Raw genomic sequence first — 17,165 nt, forward strand, 5'->3', positions numbered from 1 at the left:
GGCCCTGTCACACAGCCTCCCCGCCGAGGCTAGGCTGAGGCTGAAGACGGGAGGAGAGGTGATCCCACAAGCCTGCCCTCCCCGTTCTGCAGGCCCTCCCTACTACCTCCCATCTGCCTCCTCCCCTGCTCACTTAGCCCTGTCAGCCAGGCCATTATGAAATTGGGGTTTCATTTACAGACTAATTAAACATTACAGCTTGTTCACAATTACAACGCGGGGATGAGGGAGTAACTAATTACGGAAGAAATGAGCTAACATTTATCTCTGCTTCCATCCTCCCTCTCCCCACTGCCCCCCCAATCTGGCTTCTTCCCACTCTCTGGTCAGCACCCGCTCTCTGGGCTTACTTCCTAGGATGGGGAACTGGAAGGGCCCAACACCCACCCACCTTGGACACAAGACCCGACTGCTTTTCCCAGCTACTCCAGGGAAGGGCTTAGCTCTCAGGGCCCTGCCGCAGGAGACAATCAGGGCTTTTGTGCAATGCCCAGGGCGTGAGGGCGTGCTAAGGTAAGGGCCCCGTGATGGTAAGTGCAGCTCTGACATGGTGGGGGTGGGGTGGGATGGGGGCAGCTCTGCTTTGGTGTGTTGAGTGTGACAGTACTGTGGAGATGTGTGTTCTGTGTACCTTTATCTTGTGGGGCAAGATTGCAGTTTGACTGCTGCGGACAACTACTTGTGTGATGAGGTATGAGCATGAATGAACCACACCTTCACCCCCAAACCCCGGGACAGAATATAAAAGAACTAGGTGGCTACAAGGAGTGATGGTCAAAGCAAGCCTGGGATGTGGCCCTGGCAACCCCAGGCCCAAATCCCCACGAGGTCACCCCATTCACTCCTGCCTCAGAGGCAAAAGAGGCAGCAGAGTTACGCTACCCTAGGACTCAGCTCATCCCTGCCCTTGGGCTGGTCTTGGCCTCTGGCCAGATGCCCTCCTGGGGCCCAAGGAGCCTCCTGAGGGCTTGGGGTGCCCCCTGTGGGCAGGAGCCTTGGGGTTTGGCTGGCCTGCTGCAGAGTTTAATAATAGTAACAGTGAGAGTAAGCATTCCCATCCTTCCTGCCTTTGGGCAGAAGAAGAAAGGAAAGAGGAGGGAGAGGAGGGAGAGGAGGGAGCGGACTGAAGGGAGGCTTTGAGGCCTCAGAACTCACATCAAACGGCCGGATCTGGGCCTAATTGTCTGACCCCTGCCCCTGCCTTCAATCAGCTCTGCGGCTCCCTGCCCGCCCCTTGCCTAACTAGCAGCCATGTTCTCCTCATTAGGACAAGCTCCCCTTGCACACGTGTCCCCGGACATGTCCCCAGCACTCCCAGCTCCCAACCCTGCCCGGAAGGAGGGTACAGCAGGGACCCAGTTTTGGTGGGGCCCCTGGGACAGCTAAGTGGTGGCTGGTCTGAGCTGCTCAGTCCCTCTTCTTAAGCTGCAGGGGCCTGGATGCCACATGCTGTGACATATCCCTGGGCTGGCTCAGCTGCTGGGAGCATTCTGTCCCCTGTGTGTTCTTGCTACAGCCCGATAGTCTCAGATACACTGTTTCTGAGGCCGGAATATGTTTGAATCCTGTCCCCTTCAGTCTGGTTTGGCCTGGCTTAGGCTGAGTTAGCCTGGAATGGGGTGTGGTCTGGGTCAGGATCTGCACTCGGAGGCTGGGAGCAGAAAGAACTTCTGTGCCAACTATAAGAGGACGATTCCCTTACAGGGACCTAGGCAGGATGTGAGTGTCTGGGGCCACTGGCCCAGCAGAGAAGCAGTTGAGCATGGTGGTTGAGAGCTCTGATCCCAGAGAGATGTGTGTTTAAATTCATCCCTCCCCATGCCCTTGCTTTGCAGCCTTGGGTGAATGATAACCTTCTTGAACCTCAGTCCCCTAACGCCAGTAGTGGCGACAGCCCCCATCTCACAGGGTTTGGGAACGTCATGAGATAACACATATAATCACCTCTGTACTATGTGTGGTGCTCAGCAAATGTTGTGGAAGATACTGGTGTGCATGGGGATTCAGACAAAATTCCCCTCTCTCTGAAGGCCATAGGCCCCCTTTTGCCCAGCTGGGGTCTGGGCGCAGGTCAATAATGTCAAGGATGGGAGAAGTGAGGAAGGGTCCAGGGCCCTGCAGAAGAGGAGCGCAGCTCCCAGGGACACAGCTAATACCAGGGGCAGAAGCATATATGCTGGAGCCTAAACCTGGGGACAAGGAAGTCACACAGCAGCTTCAGATGTGAGGGGCAGGGCCCCAGCTTAAGGGCTGTCAGGTGACATTAGGTAGAATAGCATTAGACTAGGTAGGTCAGTGGGGCTGGCTCGTGAGGTACTGATCGTCTCATGAGTATTGTGGGCCTGGAAGGAAGGGTGCTGTGAACACACAGGAATGAAGACTGTCTGGGCTGCGCTAAGTATTCATTTTCAAGGTACCAGACTGGGGTGAGATGGGGGAGGGGCTGGCTCGGTTTGGGCACTTGCGCCCTGACATTGTCTCTCACCTTAAACCACTGGTAATGACTTGCAAATATTGATGAAAACACAAACTACAGAGATTGTGTTTTTCGGGAAGTGAAGGTGGGGAGAGGGGATAAGGAGGAAAATAAACTGAAATGAAGTCCGGTTATCTCCCATCTGTGGTTGCTCCTAATCCCCGAGCCCAGAGGAATCCAGTGCAGCCCCTTATCTGCCCTGTCAATCACTTCATCACCGCCCAGTGCTCAGTGGGCACCACACACCCTCAAACACACTCAAGTACATGCTCACACATGCACACGCACGCACACTCACTCCACTGGCTCTTGCTCCAACATTCCCACCCGCCCCCAGTCCATTACTCCTCTGAGTAGAAGCAGCCAGCACACGGGTCCTGCCAGATGGATGCAATTTGCATAATATCAGCAGTGGAGGCTGCAAGATCACCAGGGGTCAGGGCGCTGACATCCCCGCACAGTCTATCTGCAAGTGCTAATTTGGCCGGCATTGATCTGTCTTTCTGATTTCTTTGTCATTTAAGTCTGTGATGGTTTGACAGGAGATACAGAGAGAGACAAGAGAAGGCCAGGCTGGCCCTGGGGCTAGGAAGGTAGGGAAACAAAGATGGTATTTCCCAATGCATCTCACACACTACACACACACACATGTATATACATACACCAGAACCTTCCCCTATTTGTTAGTCTACCTGTTCTTCGTCTATCCATTTTTCCATCTGTGGTTGCTACTGAAGACTACAGTCTGGTGTCTGGCAAGGACCAACTCCTCAGATATCCCTGGGGCTCCAAGGGTGCCGGCTCAGGAAGGAAGGAGTGGGTGCCCACTCCCTGAGCACTGTCCAGGCTGGCCAGCGGAGACCTGTTGATGCCTGGAGAGTCATCCCTTCCCATTTGTCCCCTGGCTCCTCGCTTTCTCTGGGTCACCAGAAAGGGCTGGACAGGGGAAGGGGTGGCAGGGTAGAGCTGAGGAAGCAGGCACTCCAGCTGTCACTGCTCCATCCCCATAAGGCAGATGTGCTAACCCCTGCTCTCCCAGCCTGGAAGACAGGCATAGCAGGTGAGAGAGGCGGCAGCACTTCTCTCCCTCTGGGACAGCCAGGAGCTGGCTATCAGGTCTGCAGGGGCCTCATATCAATGCCTCACCACCCTGAAGTCATCCAAAGCCCAGACTGGGCTCTGGCTGATTCTGAAGTCCTCTGGCCCAGCTAAAGTTCAAGATTAGATCAGATCTAAATGCTACCTGCTGACTGCTTAGCCCCAGGCCCAGAGTCCTCACATTCTTCCCTGCCTTGGGAGGAGGGTTCACCACAGGGCTGGAGACACTGCCAGGATGGAGATATCAAGGGGGAAGGGGAGTGGAGGAGGAGACTGCAGCTCCGGGAGAAAGAGCCTGAGGCACGAAAGTAGGCCTGGTCACTCTGTCACAGGAGGTGGAGGGGCCTACGCCTTCCAGGGCTGGATGCCCCCCCTCCACACACAGGGGCTCTGTCTTGGCCCCACCTCCTTGCCCTCGCCCATGGCAGCAGAAGCAGGGTGATCAGAAGGAACTCCCTGCTGGGCAAGAGGGGGGCTGGTGTTTGGTGTGTGCTAATCCCGGGCCTGAGGTCTTCAGAGGGACCTGGGGAGCTTCAAGGAGGGGAAGGCAAAGCTGTACTGTAGACGAGCTCATTAGCCAGCACCCCCACACCCCTACGAGGAGGAGGAGGGCGGGCGGCCCAGGAGTGTGGTGGCAGAAGCGGCAGAGAAAAGGCTGTCACTGCCCTTTCTTCCCTTTCGTATAAGCGTCTCCCTGAGCCTACGATTCTCCCGATTCTCCCGCAGTGACACCTCTCAGGGGAGCTAATGAGATCCATGTCACAGAGCTAACGCTCTCTGACTGGACTCTTGATAGGCACCCCACTCCTTCAGGGGGAGACCACAGCCCAGTACTGCCCCACTGGGGACAGGCCCCCCCCGGCCTGCCACCCGCTAGCCCAGCTCTCTTGCCAAACTGTGCTGGGCAACAACTCCTGAGGAGGTCCACGTGGTGTCTGGCTATCTCACCTTGCTGCGAGCCACAGAGGGGCGCTCTTCAGACCCTGAGCAGAGGGGCTAAGCAACCAGGACAGGATCACCCAGCCAGGCATCAGGGAAGGTTCCAGCTATTCTCTCAGCCAGGTGAAACCGGCAGTCTGTGGGGCCTCCAAGTCCTAACAACAGGTGAGATTTTATGGACATTCTTGTGTAGATTTCCAAAAAGGAGGAAGGGAAGGAGGCCTGAGTCCTGCCCTTGGAGAGATCATGTGAGCCTGATCATTACCCCTGACAAACTGTAATTGTACCCAAGGGTGTATTCTGTACACTTGTCCTGGGAGGGCCAGGCAAGACTCCCAGAGGAGGTGGCTGCTGGAAGATGGGCATGAGTTTCCTGGGCCCACTGGTGGAGCACAAAGCACAGAGTAAGAGCTGTTGGGATCAGAAGCCAACAGCTGAGGGACCCTGCCTGAGGGCAGCTGTGGCAGCTGTGGCAGGGGGGGACCGGGTGGCAACACCTCCTTTCTCTCCTCAACTGTTGCTATTGAAGCTTTGTCAAGGTCTGTATGTTCCACATAACAATGAGAGAAATGAGGGACGTGAGCATTTTTCCTTATTGTCTCTGCTGGTAGCACAAAGCCTGACACCAAAAAGTGCTTCCTAGTTCGGCACAATGGTGAGCACACTGGCTTTACACTCTGGCAGGCCTGGGTGTGAATCCCACCTCACTCTGGCTGTGTGACTTCAGGCCAGTCACTTAACTGAGCCTTAGCTTCCTAATCTGTAAAATGGGAAGGATGATGCCTACCTTCATAAGACTGGTGTGGAAATTAAATTAGTTAATAAAAAGTATCCCCAAATACTAATGTGAGTACCTTGCTGAGCCTTTGCTGAAACCGAAGCAGCACCCCAGAGCACTCACCAGGCCCCGAGGAGGCTGCCCTGCCTCAGAGACTTTGGTTCAAACCAAGGATGCTGACAGAGCCCACTGCCAGCCATGGCAGCCAGCAGCTCTACAGACATGCAGCCCTTCACCCACAACCTGCTTCACACCACCCTGTTCACCAGGCTCCCAAGGCCGACCCCCACCCCAGGGGGAAGTGGCCCTCCCTTGCCTAAGAGGCCATGCTGACAGCCCCCAACACCTGGAGCTCCACTGTCTCCATCTCTGAACCCTCCCTCAGTCCCCAGGGCCAAGCATCACCCCATCCTGACCACTGTTGTCTGTGCGCTCTGTGGGTACAGGGCACCATGTCATCTTAACCAACACACCTATCATAGTTCCAGATACACAGGAGGTAACCTTCTGTAACCCTCACTGACCTGGTCCCCTGCCGCTATTCCCATGGCCACTGCCAGCTCTAAATTAACTGTCATCTCCATCCACCTTACTATCCTTTCCCTGCTGCAGTTTCTCTTCACTAGTCCTCCCTGTACAAACTCTTAAGCTGCTCTGATTGAAGCCCAACTCCAACCAGGTCGCTGCTCTGCCAGAACACTCCCACGGCTCCCTTCCAATGGCTTAGCCTCCCACGGCCATCCCAGTGGGCCTGCTCCCCTCCTCCAGCCCAGTCTCTCAGCTCTGCCACATCAGCCCAACCCTCCAGCTTGCCTGTCCCTTGTTCTCTCAGTATCACCACCACCCGAATGCTTAGCAGGAGTCCCCGCAGGCTCCCCCTGTACACATACCTTAGAAAGAGACTCAGAAGATCCCTCTAGGGCCTGGGGTCATCTGTGATTCGACATTGAGCCACTGCCCCCTCCCCTATGGCACTTTGGAGAACTAAGCAGATCCTGGCAATGGTAAGTTTGTGGGATCTGCAGAACCCCTGCCCAGCATCACCAGTACCGCCTCACCCTCCACCAATATACATACCACTCCCCACTCCAGGCTGGCAGCTCCTCATACAGTTAATTAGCACCATGTCACTAAGGACCAGCCTGAGTGGCCAGTGACAGGAGCTGACCCCAACCCCAGGGCTGGGAAATAGTCCACATCAAACTCTTACAGCGCGACCCTTTTAGCACGCACAGTAACTCAGGGCACCGCCAGCTGAAGCTCATTAAAGCTGTCTCTTTGGCGCGAGGGCCATTAACCTCACTGCTCAAAACTCAGCCTCCCCTCCCCGCCTCTCTCAGCCCAATTAATGCCCTGCATCCTCCCTCCCTTCCAAGCACCCTCACCCACACCTCAGAGCCAGCCAGGAGCCAGGCAGACCTCTTCATCAAAGATACAAAGACCAAGTGCCAGGCACTGTGCAAGCTCTTTACGCAGGCAACTTGACTGAACCTTCCCAGCACCCGAGAGGCAGCAGCACTGTCTCTTGTCTAAGGTCACAGGACTCTGGGTGGCAGAGCTTGAACTTCCTCTGGCTCCAAAGCCTTTACTCCATTGTCACTCATCGCCTTGGGCTGTCCCACCCAGATGGAGAAACCTCTGAAGAAGGAGGGAACACTGCAGGGGCCCTAACCCGAAGTCAACATGTATGAACAGACAAGGTGGGCATCACTGAATGCCAGGAGGCAGCCAAAAGTGGAAAAGAGGACTCCCTTTCTCCCACAAACACACCCTGGAACAGACACACAGAAGCAGGGCACCTAGCTCAAGGCTGGGCGGGGTGTGTTAACCCAGTCCCCTGGTCCCTCCCTCCAGCCAAACTCAGGTGCTGGCAGCTACTCCTCCCCTGGGCCAATGCAAGTCTTCTCAGGGGTCCTCATCTCTGCTGCCCTGGTCCCACACTCTTTCATTGATTCGTCGACTACCTCGCTTGGTCATTCAGCCACCTGGCCCATTTTCTGAGCACCTACTAACTAGTAAAATGAACTAGTTTGTGCAGTACAAAGCTCCTCATCGATTCTAAATCAGAACTCTGATCCTGTCATTCTCTCACTCACAAACCTTCTGTCTCCTCAAAGCCACACCCTTTCACCAGCAATCAAGGCCACTTATTTTCTATCTGTTCCCTACCCCAAATGTCCCACTCCAGTCACAGGAAACTACTTATAGATGTCTGAACTTACCCTCTTAACATGCCAACCTCCTCATGCCCCTGGGCTTTTGTTCACAGTTCCCCCTAAGTAGAAAATCCTTCCCTCATTTTTCCACCTAGCAAACTCCTCTTCATCCTTCAAGGATCCCGTGCCTAAAGTGTCCTCTTCTCTAGGAATCTTCCTGCTGACCTCCTAGGCATACCACCTTGCTAGGTTTGGGGCCTCCTCCAGGTTGCATGGAATAGCTCCTATGGCAGGGAGCAGCAGCTGCTGCTGGGAATACCCCCGATTCCCCAGGCTTGCTGACTACTTCCTCTTTCCCCCTGGACCCCAGGAGAGCTTTGGGATGTCCCAACAAGAATGATGCAGTGAGGTGTAAATGAAGTGGTAGAAGTCACCTTGGAAATTGAGAATAGGGCGACCTCCCCTGGGGCAGCCCAAGTGTTTCAATCACAGCCCTTAGTATGCTGGGTGGCAACTGCCCAGTTCAGTCTCTGTCTCCTCCCAGGAAGTGACCTCCCTCAGGACAGGAACTCCCACTCAGCATGCCCTGTGTCTGCTAGGCACCAGTTGTGTTTGTGGAAAAGATGAAGGGCTAGTCTGTAGCAGGTAACTGGGTCCTTTTGATGCATCTTGTCAGTTTTCTCCCCCTTCCTCCCTCCCCAAAGGTACACAGGTTATGATAATGTCACAGTACCACCTAGGAATACTACCACTCCTTCCCACTTGGAACAAAGACTATGCCTGTCAAGTACCCTGCCTGAAAGCATTTGCATGCACATGTATGCTCACACACACAAAATAAGATACACAGAAATGAACAGACACACTTTCTCATGGATACACACACCCGGGGATTGGTTGCTTCCATATACAGACAAGGTGCCCTCAGAAAAATGTATATAAATATATTGTTACACATGCATCTCTCAAACAGATACACATATACATGGATACATATATACTCTTAGAGGGACACACAGAGACATGCAGCTGAAGGTGTCAGACACATACCTATACTGATCTATCGGAAGCTAGCAGAGCCTCCAATGCCTAGAACCACAGCCACTCCAGCCCCCTTCAAAGAAGGAATCCCCCTGAGGGTGCACCCCCACCTGAACCCCAACTGGCCCCACCTAACCCACCACCACTCAATGGAGGCTGCTGCTCCTGCAGGGGAGTCAATACCCTGTGGACGGAGCCATCGGTCAGAAGGACCCTGACTAATTAAAAGCTGGTGAGGTTTAAATAATTCATCTCCTTAACTCCCATTGATCGCCCAGTTTAGTGGCCACAGACTTGAAACAATATTAAACAGCCTCCTCTGTCTCCACAGGGGGTGGGTAAGCTGACATGTGCCCACCCTCTGAGGACATCACCCACGAGAGATGCAGCTGGGGGTGAGGAAAGCATGGCCTGAATCCAGGGCCACCTGTGAGCCACCCAAAGCCCAGACCCCAGCCTCCTAAATATTATTTTGAGTGATCCCTTCCAATGGTCTGGTTCTACTATCCCCTCACTCCACCCTCCTTCTCCGCTCCCTCCAGCTATGGAGAGCTCCCTGTTAGAGCAAGGAATAAGTCACAGAATTCCTTTGTGCCATGGGCTGGGGCATGCGGGCAGGGGACTGACCAAGCTGCCAGGGGAACGTGTGGAGGGACTGACCAATGCCGCTGTGGGGCCGGCCTATGTGCTGCAGGCTGAGGCCCTTGTTCATGTCTAGAAGTCCATTCTTGGGCCAGCAGCCCATGGCGAAGCTGTAAGCCTGGAAGACAGGAGGCAAGAATGGTTAACAGAGGCCCTGAGCCGCCTCACTCACCACCTCCCCACCCGCAACCAGATCTTCCCCACTAAGGGCTTCTATCATGCCACGTCAGGACAGTCCCCTCACTGGGTCCCCTTTCTACCAGGCCCCTCCACCAGGAAACCCCTTCTCTCCCAGAGCTCTCTTTCTTCCAGGTATCTTCCTCAGACGCCCCCGGCTCTCACTGGGTGCTCCCCCACCAGGGTCCTCCCTAGAAGCTCCCACTTAATAAGACCCTCCATATTAGAACCCCTGCTCTCATCAGGGCACCTCTTCACCAGACACCCCTCCTTAGATCCCTCCTTCTCCGGGGTCCCTAGCAGTCTGTTGGGCCTCTTCCCCATAGTATTGCTGGTCACAAAGATTGGTGCTGGGAAGGACCTGGAGACCAACATATCTAAACTTCACTCCACAGACAGGAAAATCGAAGAAGGGCCACCTACCTGCCCATGGTCAAATTGCTTTTGAGTGCCATGTGGGGGCTCAATTGAGGAGGGGTAAGATCACCTAACTGAGGAGGGGTAAGGTCACCTGCTCCACTCAAGCAGCTGTGAGGGGAGCACATGAAGTGTGTGTGTGTGTGTGTGTGTGTGTGTGTGTGTGGTAGGAGGAGCAGATCTCCGCTGAAGGTCAAGTGCTCACTTATGCATATTCAAAGCAGTCACTCATCGATCTGTACTTAATTGTTTTCCTGGGGTTGGGGAAGGAAGTGCTGGGGGCATCGATCTGCTCAGGCCCCCAGCACTTCATTGCCCCCCTCCATCCCCTCCTCGCGCCACCTGGCCGCCACCAACCTCCACGGGAGGAGGTGTGCACGTGGCAGGACAGGGATGGCACCTTCTCTTAGTCCCTTACAGGCATGACTGACCTGATGTCATAGATGAGGAAACTGAGGCCCAGAAAGAAGAGACTTAAAAGGGTTAAAATGCTAGTAAGTGGCCCAATGGGAATCTAATTCCTGCTCAGTCTGCTAGCAAGGCCCTGGGCTTCTACCAGTGGGCTTATATAGCTACCTGACCTTCAAACGTCACCTATCCCTTCACCTTAAAAAGTCCCAAGACACTTTAAAAAGTCTTGTGAAGTGTGTGGGACATGGTTAATGGGAATGAAGCATGGGTGAGTTTCCAAAAGTTGGATGGTGAGTCCACTGACAGAACTAAAGTGGCTGCAGCCATGGTGAGCTAGGCACTGCAGGGTGCCTGCTCATCACCCACTACAGACTCCCTCACAGGGGAACAGGCCCAGCACAGGGTCAGAAGTAAAAGACAGGAGGTTAACACAGAGTCTGTGTCAGGGCCATGGGGCGGAGGGCTAGGACTGTTCCTACCCAGCTGCAGGAACCAAGCCTCAGGCCTATGGGCAATGGGAGGCTAGAGCCAGTGTGCCTCAACCTCGGCCCCCTCCAAAGCCACTTTCCTTGATCACAGAGGTACTGTCCGCAGCCTAACTTCCCAGCCAACCCTCCCACTCTGCTCCCAGGCCATAGCAGTACCCACAAATTGGGGATTGACTGTGAGGCTCAAGGACTGGGAGCGAATGCTGGCTTGGAGCCAGAGCAGAGCTGTGGAACACAGGCAGCGAGGAAAAGCAGCCAGTGGGCGGTGCACAGCTGGAGTTGCTGCTGCGCGTGGTCAGGGCCATGGCTGGAGCGCAGTGGGCCAGAGAGCAGTGGCGGGCCAGCTTTCAAGTACTTTAAAATCACTTACAAAGGCCGGATTAAACGATCAGAAATTCCATTTAATAGGACAAATAAAGAAATAACAATCTACCCTATCAGCCTGGAGAAGGCGAGCTGGATGTTTTTTTTCCCTCTCTAAAAAGGAAAAAGGGAAGGAAGGGGGAAAAAAGAAGGATAATGTGTGTTTACTCAAGCAAAGAAAAAAATATTTAAGTGATGTCGGGGAGAAGATTGCAGTAACTAGTGAAGAATAACATCGTCTACTTTGCTGTCAAATCACACCCGAATTTCAGTAATAGATTCTCGGCTGACACTCAATTCAATTCGAAGGTGATCCTGCTTTATCCCAGCCCATCAAATATTAAACACTTGCATTAGCAGGTGCTGCCGCTTCCCGGCTTAAAGTGGCGGGCGGGCAGCCGGGCTGCTGAGGCCCCTCTGTTCTGCTCACGGCTCGGGGACAGGACAGCTCAGCCTTATCTGCACGTCACCCTGAGTCTTATCGCAGCTCAGCGGGAAGACCACTTCAGATAACACTAGACGTTCACCCCCACGCATCACTGTGATTAGATTATTATTATAATTATGACTCCCCAAGATCTTTCCCAGACTGGATCCTGTGGTGGGGGGGTGGATGGCAGCAGAGACCAGGAGAGTCAGGCTGGGTCTGGTGGACCAGGGCAAGCCGGAACCCACAGCAGGTCAGCAGAGGGACCGGGCATGGCAGCAGACCCGGTCCTGCCTGACGGATGCCTTTCAGGAAGGGCAGTCTAGCTTGTCAGAGCGAAGGCGAGATGAATTGGCGTCTCCGCTGTGGCCGCGGGTGTCATGCCACACAGTTTCATATTCCCAGATAAGGGCTGATAACCAATTGCTGCTGTGACACGGCCTCATCCAGCACTTCCTCAGGGGGACACGGGTGGGGGGAGAGGGTGGTGCATGCACATGGGTCTGCCAAGCTCCTAATAAGAGGGATTTAATTTTTACAAATGCTGCTTCCAGCGGGGCCTTCACATACCAGCCAAAGTCCAAAATGATATTAAAAACGGTTAATTAAAACTGCTCTCCTTCAGCCTGGGCTCCCCACTGCTGCCCCTGCTGAGAACCTTGGCACACAGACCCAGGGGTACTGTCACACACCCTTGCAGAGCTGAAAGTTCAGTTGTTACCATCAGCCTCAAGGCACAGTACCATGACACAACATTTCAAGCTCCCCCTAACTTCTGCTATCTCAGTACCCCTCAGGCACAGGGACACAGAGAGCCGCCTAGAGAACACAGGGTCCTACAGCAATCTGCTCCTACCAGCGTTTGGTCTGGATCCTTGGAGCTGCTGGCCTTCTGCACCTGTACCCAAGTGCCCACTACCCCCAGCACTTACTCCCAAAGTTCTGCCTTCCTCCCCTGATATGTATACCGTGGAACAGTGCATACCCACACAGGCACCAAGCTCTCCCTCAGGTTCCTCAACCCATCCTTCCATTCCCCACTCCCTCTGGACATCCTCCCTGAGAGAATACATCTATCTCTGAATCTTAGCAGAGACTTCCCAGGCGTCCAGCTCAGGGCAAGGTGGTATGGGCTATGTCCAGAGATTCTGGCTGAGAAGTCAAGGCTGGGACCCAGGGAACCATCAGAGCAGGAGGATCAGGGAGGTTGTTGTCTGTGGGTTGCTCACAGGTACAATGGAGACAAACAGGCCTGTATGGGGTTGGAAGCAGCTAGGAAAGCTTCCTGGAGGGAGTGGTACTGGAGGGCTGGGAGGGTTTGATGACACATCAGGCAGAAGACACAGCAAGGACAAAGGAAAAAGGCAGGAGAAAGCTCCATGAGAGTACAGGCAAGGGCTTGGGTGTGGCTGGGGCAGCCAATGTGGACAGAAGCAGCCCTGTCTTGAGGGGCTGCCTCCTAGCTCTGTGTACCAACAGCAACACTGGCATCAATCAAGAGGTCGTAATTATTATTCACCCCTTTTTTCCCACCTGCTTCCTGTCCTGCTCCCTCCACTCTTCTGCCAGCCTTTGGGGCATGGGTTAAGAACCCAGAAGCTTTCTGACCTTGATCAGAAATCTGTTTTAAGAGCTCTCACCAGGAGCCTGTGTCTGAGTCCCCTTCTGGGGGGAACCATGCTGGTTCCAAATTCTCTGGGTGCCACTTCTTCAGATGCAACCTCTCCCAGCCACCAGGCCCACCTGCCCAGCTGTGGGTTCCTGACCAGAGGGTATGGCAGGTGGAGGGTAGGTGAAGTTGGGGTAAAAGATGCTGGATCTACCGAACCACACATGCTAGCCCTGTGCCAGGCAGGCATGCACACTTTCCTTCCCCTGGGCTGCTGTAATTTCCATGCGCAGGGAAGCAGGTGCTGAGCTGCTCCCGGCTGGCTCTTCTCTCGTGCGGCTCTGCCCGCCTTGGCTGCTGCCCCATTAGCTTAGTGGCCAGCCATCTGCGACGGGCCTTCCGTGCAGCCCTGCTGTAGGCGCGGCGGGTGGCCCCCTGTGTAACAGGGAGCTTTGCCATTAGCGCCTTTAATATTCTGACACCTCAGCACAGCCTGCTATTACATGCAAACGCTGATCGCCCTGTGAAATTACATTGCTGGGCCTGCGAAATGGAATCGTGTATAATCAGCCTCCTCCATGCACTGTCAGTCCCATCACAAACACGGCGCTCGGCGGCTTACGGGGCTTAGCAGCTGCGACAAGTGTATTGGGTTTAATAGATGAAGTAGCCTCATCGGCAGCAGTGTCAGGTCCTTCAAAGGGGAAAGAAGAGGCATCGACAGCTGCTAGGGTGTCTGCCCACCCATTCACTCCTTACCATGGCCCTGAGAGTGCGGTGGACACAGAGTAGGCAGGGCAGTGGTTGGGGCTGGGGTTGGAACCCAGCTCAGACTGCAAACAGAGGCACAGGCAGCTCGGCAACTTCCCAAAACCCAGTTCTTCCAAGCTGAAACTGGCACGTCCAACCTCTCCAGACTTCCCACAGAGTGTGGAGGAGCAGCCTTTAACCAGACTTCTGGGTCACATGTCACCTTGTAGGCCTAAGGCTGATGGTCCATTTCCCAAGACAAGGAACCAAATCAAATCACTTGCTATTCCCATAAACACTGTGAACAGATAAAGTCATAAGGCGATAGTCTGGAAGATGGGGGAGAGAAAGCCTGACCGACACAACTACTATCTAACCTTTGTCTAGCTTGCCAACACTTCTACAGCTGGTGAACCAGTACTGAGGTCACAGGTAACCTAAGGATGGTGTAGCCAGCAGCTCAGACTTCACAGTGTGTTCAGGCTCAGGAGTCAGACAAAACTGGTTGGGTTCTCAGTTCTGCCAGTTATTAGCACTATAAGTTTGAGTGAGTTATCAAACCTCTCTGAGCTTCAGTCTCCAGTACTACAGAATGGAATGACAGTTCTTTCTCCTAGGTATACCTGAGGTCACTCAGAAACACCCACTCCAACTGCCACCTCCAGATATTCTTGGTACCATCACCCAAAATGCACATTGCCTTTGAGAATGCTGCTTGCCCCGCTTTTCTGGATTCAGTCTAACACCAATTGCAGCAGATTGTATTTTCCAGTAAAGGCTGCAATACTGCCTGCCATCTTACATGCTCTTCTTACAACGTGACTTTGATATACCTGTCATCAAGAGGGGATGTCTATGTCCCTCCCTTTCTAACAGAGTAGGCTTTTATGACTATTTCAACCAACAGAATAATGCAGAAGTAATGCTATGTGACTTCAAAGCTATTTTAGAAATGCTGAGGCAGCTGCTTCCTCATTCACTGGAACACTTGCCCTGGAGCCAGTAGTCAGACTGTTCCAAGGCAGCCATGTTGTGAGGAAGCACCAACTAGCCCATCCAGAGACCACGCAGAGAAGCCATGAGACTAGGTAAAGAGATGTCCAGCCCATCCCCAGGTGCTCCAACCCATGCACTGTGCCAGCTCCAGAGACTTAACTACAAATGCATGAGAGAGAAGCTGAGTCAGAACCACCTACCTGCCCTTTTTCAATTCCTGACTGACAGAAACCATGAGACATAATAAAATAATTGTTTTAAGTTGCTAAGTTTTGGGGTGATTTGTTATGCAGCAATTCTAACTGGAAGACCAATACCTACTCACTTCTGAATATCACTCTGCCAATACCTTCAACTTCTTTCTTACTGCTCCTGGACTATTCCAACTCTCACTCTGGGACTCCATCCAAATCATCATCACTCGGGGGATCTTCAGTAGCTACAGGATAACCAACCATGGATCTTGCTTTCAATTTCTTGACTCCCTGTGCTCTAAGACCTCTCCTCTACGTATTTCTGCTATCTATATCCCTAAAGCCAAACTCTGAGCCCAGAACTGCTCTGCCTCTGAAATCTTACAAGGGCAGATTCCACTCTGACCCCAGCTCCCCATCTGCTCAGCTTTTGCCCTCTTTCCTTCTACTCTTGTTTTTTTCCCAGTCTGTCTATCCCCTTCTGGCATCATTGCCTTTTCTACCAAGCCTGGAGTCCTCAAATCTATCACTTCAACCATCCACTTCCTAATCTTCAACTCCCCTGCCCACTTGTCCTAGCACACTGCCCCTGAGAAATCCCAGCCATGACTCCATTTCTCCACACCTGCACGTGAGCTAAGTGATGCTGGAAAAAGTCACTCTATGTATAGAAAGTGGACACGAGGATACAAGATCACAATCTCAGCAGCCTCCTGGTGTGTGGCAATCCTACTTCTCTCCCACTTTCACAAAGATAAAAAAGCTGCTGGAAGAACTCTTTCATCTCCATGCCCTTCATTTATAAACGTATCTGTATCTGTCCCCACCTGCTCCTTCACCAATGCTGTTCTAACAGTCTAAAAGACACCCCACTTCTTGTCTAAGGCCAATCTCATACTTGTTCTTTACCTCTCATCCTCTTTCTGCCTGCTCCTCTCCTGCTCCATCTAGTGTCCTCTTGCTTTCTAAATCCTTAACCTCCCCTTCTCTGCTCACTATTTTCCATTGGCATGCAAACATATGCTTGCATTTCTATCATCTTCACATAACCTCGCATGTCCTGGTTTCTTCTTTGTAAAATGAGGGTAGTAATAGTTCCTACCCCATAGAGCTGATGTGAAGATTAAACAAGCTTGTATATGGAAAGTACTTAATAAAACAACATCTGGCTCTTTGAAAGTTATGTAAGTATTAGATTATTATTTGTAAAGTCCTCCATTCACAGGACATCTCCATCCAGCTACTGCCTGTTCTGTCAACAACCAAACTTCTCAAAGCTGTTTCCATTCACTGCCCCCATGGTTCCTTAAGCCCTACAGTCTGGTTTCCGGCCTTACCACACCACTTAGTGGGCTCCTGCTAAAGTCAACAATGCTCAGTAAGCTGCACATATCTATGGACAGTTTCAGGTTCTTGCTGCTGTCACCAGAACCTGCTTCATCTTTGACTTTCTCCTTTGGTTTTCTCAATATTCTACTCTTTTGAGTATTCCTAGTTCTCTGACATTATCCTCACAACCTCCTGTATTGCCTCTTCTGCATCTAGTCAGCCTATATGTGTACCCATGTGCTCCCTCTTCCTATTTTTGTCTACACTCTACCACTCTCCCTGGGTGACTTCTTTGATTTCCTTGTCTTAAACCTCTCTAACTTCCAAATCAGTATTTCTTGCCACTATTTGAGAGTCAAACATATAAATTCTACTGACTACCTGGCATTCCTCCTAAATTTCACTCAGGCACTACTTTCTCAGTATGTTGAAAAACTTATCTCAACATCTCCTCTGCACAGTGCTTTCTCTTGGATCACTGAATCCCAGCGAAAGCCATTGTTATCTACCTGGTCTACCTGGCCTACCAGAAATGTGGGGTTCAACTTTGCTTCTTACCACTTACCAAGTCCTGGGATTGATGCTTCCTGCTTCTAGGACCTTACTTGAGCAATTTTTCCAGCCTGCCTACAATGCCCTCTGCTTCTTCCATTTTTTGTCCTAATGAACATGTAAAAGTACCTTCCTTTACCAAGTCTTTCCCAACTCATCCCTTCTTTAAAACCATCCATACTCTGAATAGCACCTGTAACATTAGATTTATTTACAAATCTGTTACCCCATGATGCTGGGGGACTTTTAAAGGCATGGTCTCTCTGAATGAGGGAAGGGGGGAAAAAAGACTGATCTTTGGGTCTGATTCTGCCAAACAAAG

General features: G+C 52.5%; 1 protein-coding gene across 11 annotated transcripts in view; it reads right to left on the reverse strand.

Moving 5' to 3' along the window:
• ERI3 (ERI1 exoribonuclease family member 3) overlaps window positions 1–17,165 on the reverse strand; it is a 128,523-nt gene that overhangs the window by 15,937 nt on the left and 95,421 nt on the right. For 7 of the 11 annotated variants that reach the window (XM_036892831.2, XM_036892826.2, XM_036892819.2 and 4 more), the window contains one exon: window positions 9,116–9,248. In XM_036892831.2, the coding sequence (XP_036748726.1) occupies window positions 9,116–9,248 (133 nt within the window). Of the gene's footprint in view, window positions 1–4,522; window positions 4,669–9,115; window positions 9,249–17,165 lie in introns of all 11 variants that reach the window. The other 4 variants (XM_036892818.2, XM_036892822.2, XM_036892824.2 and 1 more) reach the window with 2 other exon arrangements.

The sequence above is a fragment of the Manis pentadactyla genome, chromosome 4 (genome assembly GCF_030020395.1).
Source record: "Manis pentadactyla isolate mManPen7 chromosome 4, mManPen7.hap1, whole genome shotgun sequence".
NCBI lineage: Eukaryota > Metazoa > Chordata > Mammalia > Pholidota > Manidae > Manis > Manis pentadactyla.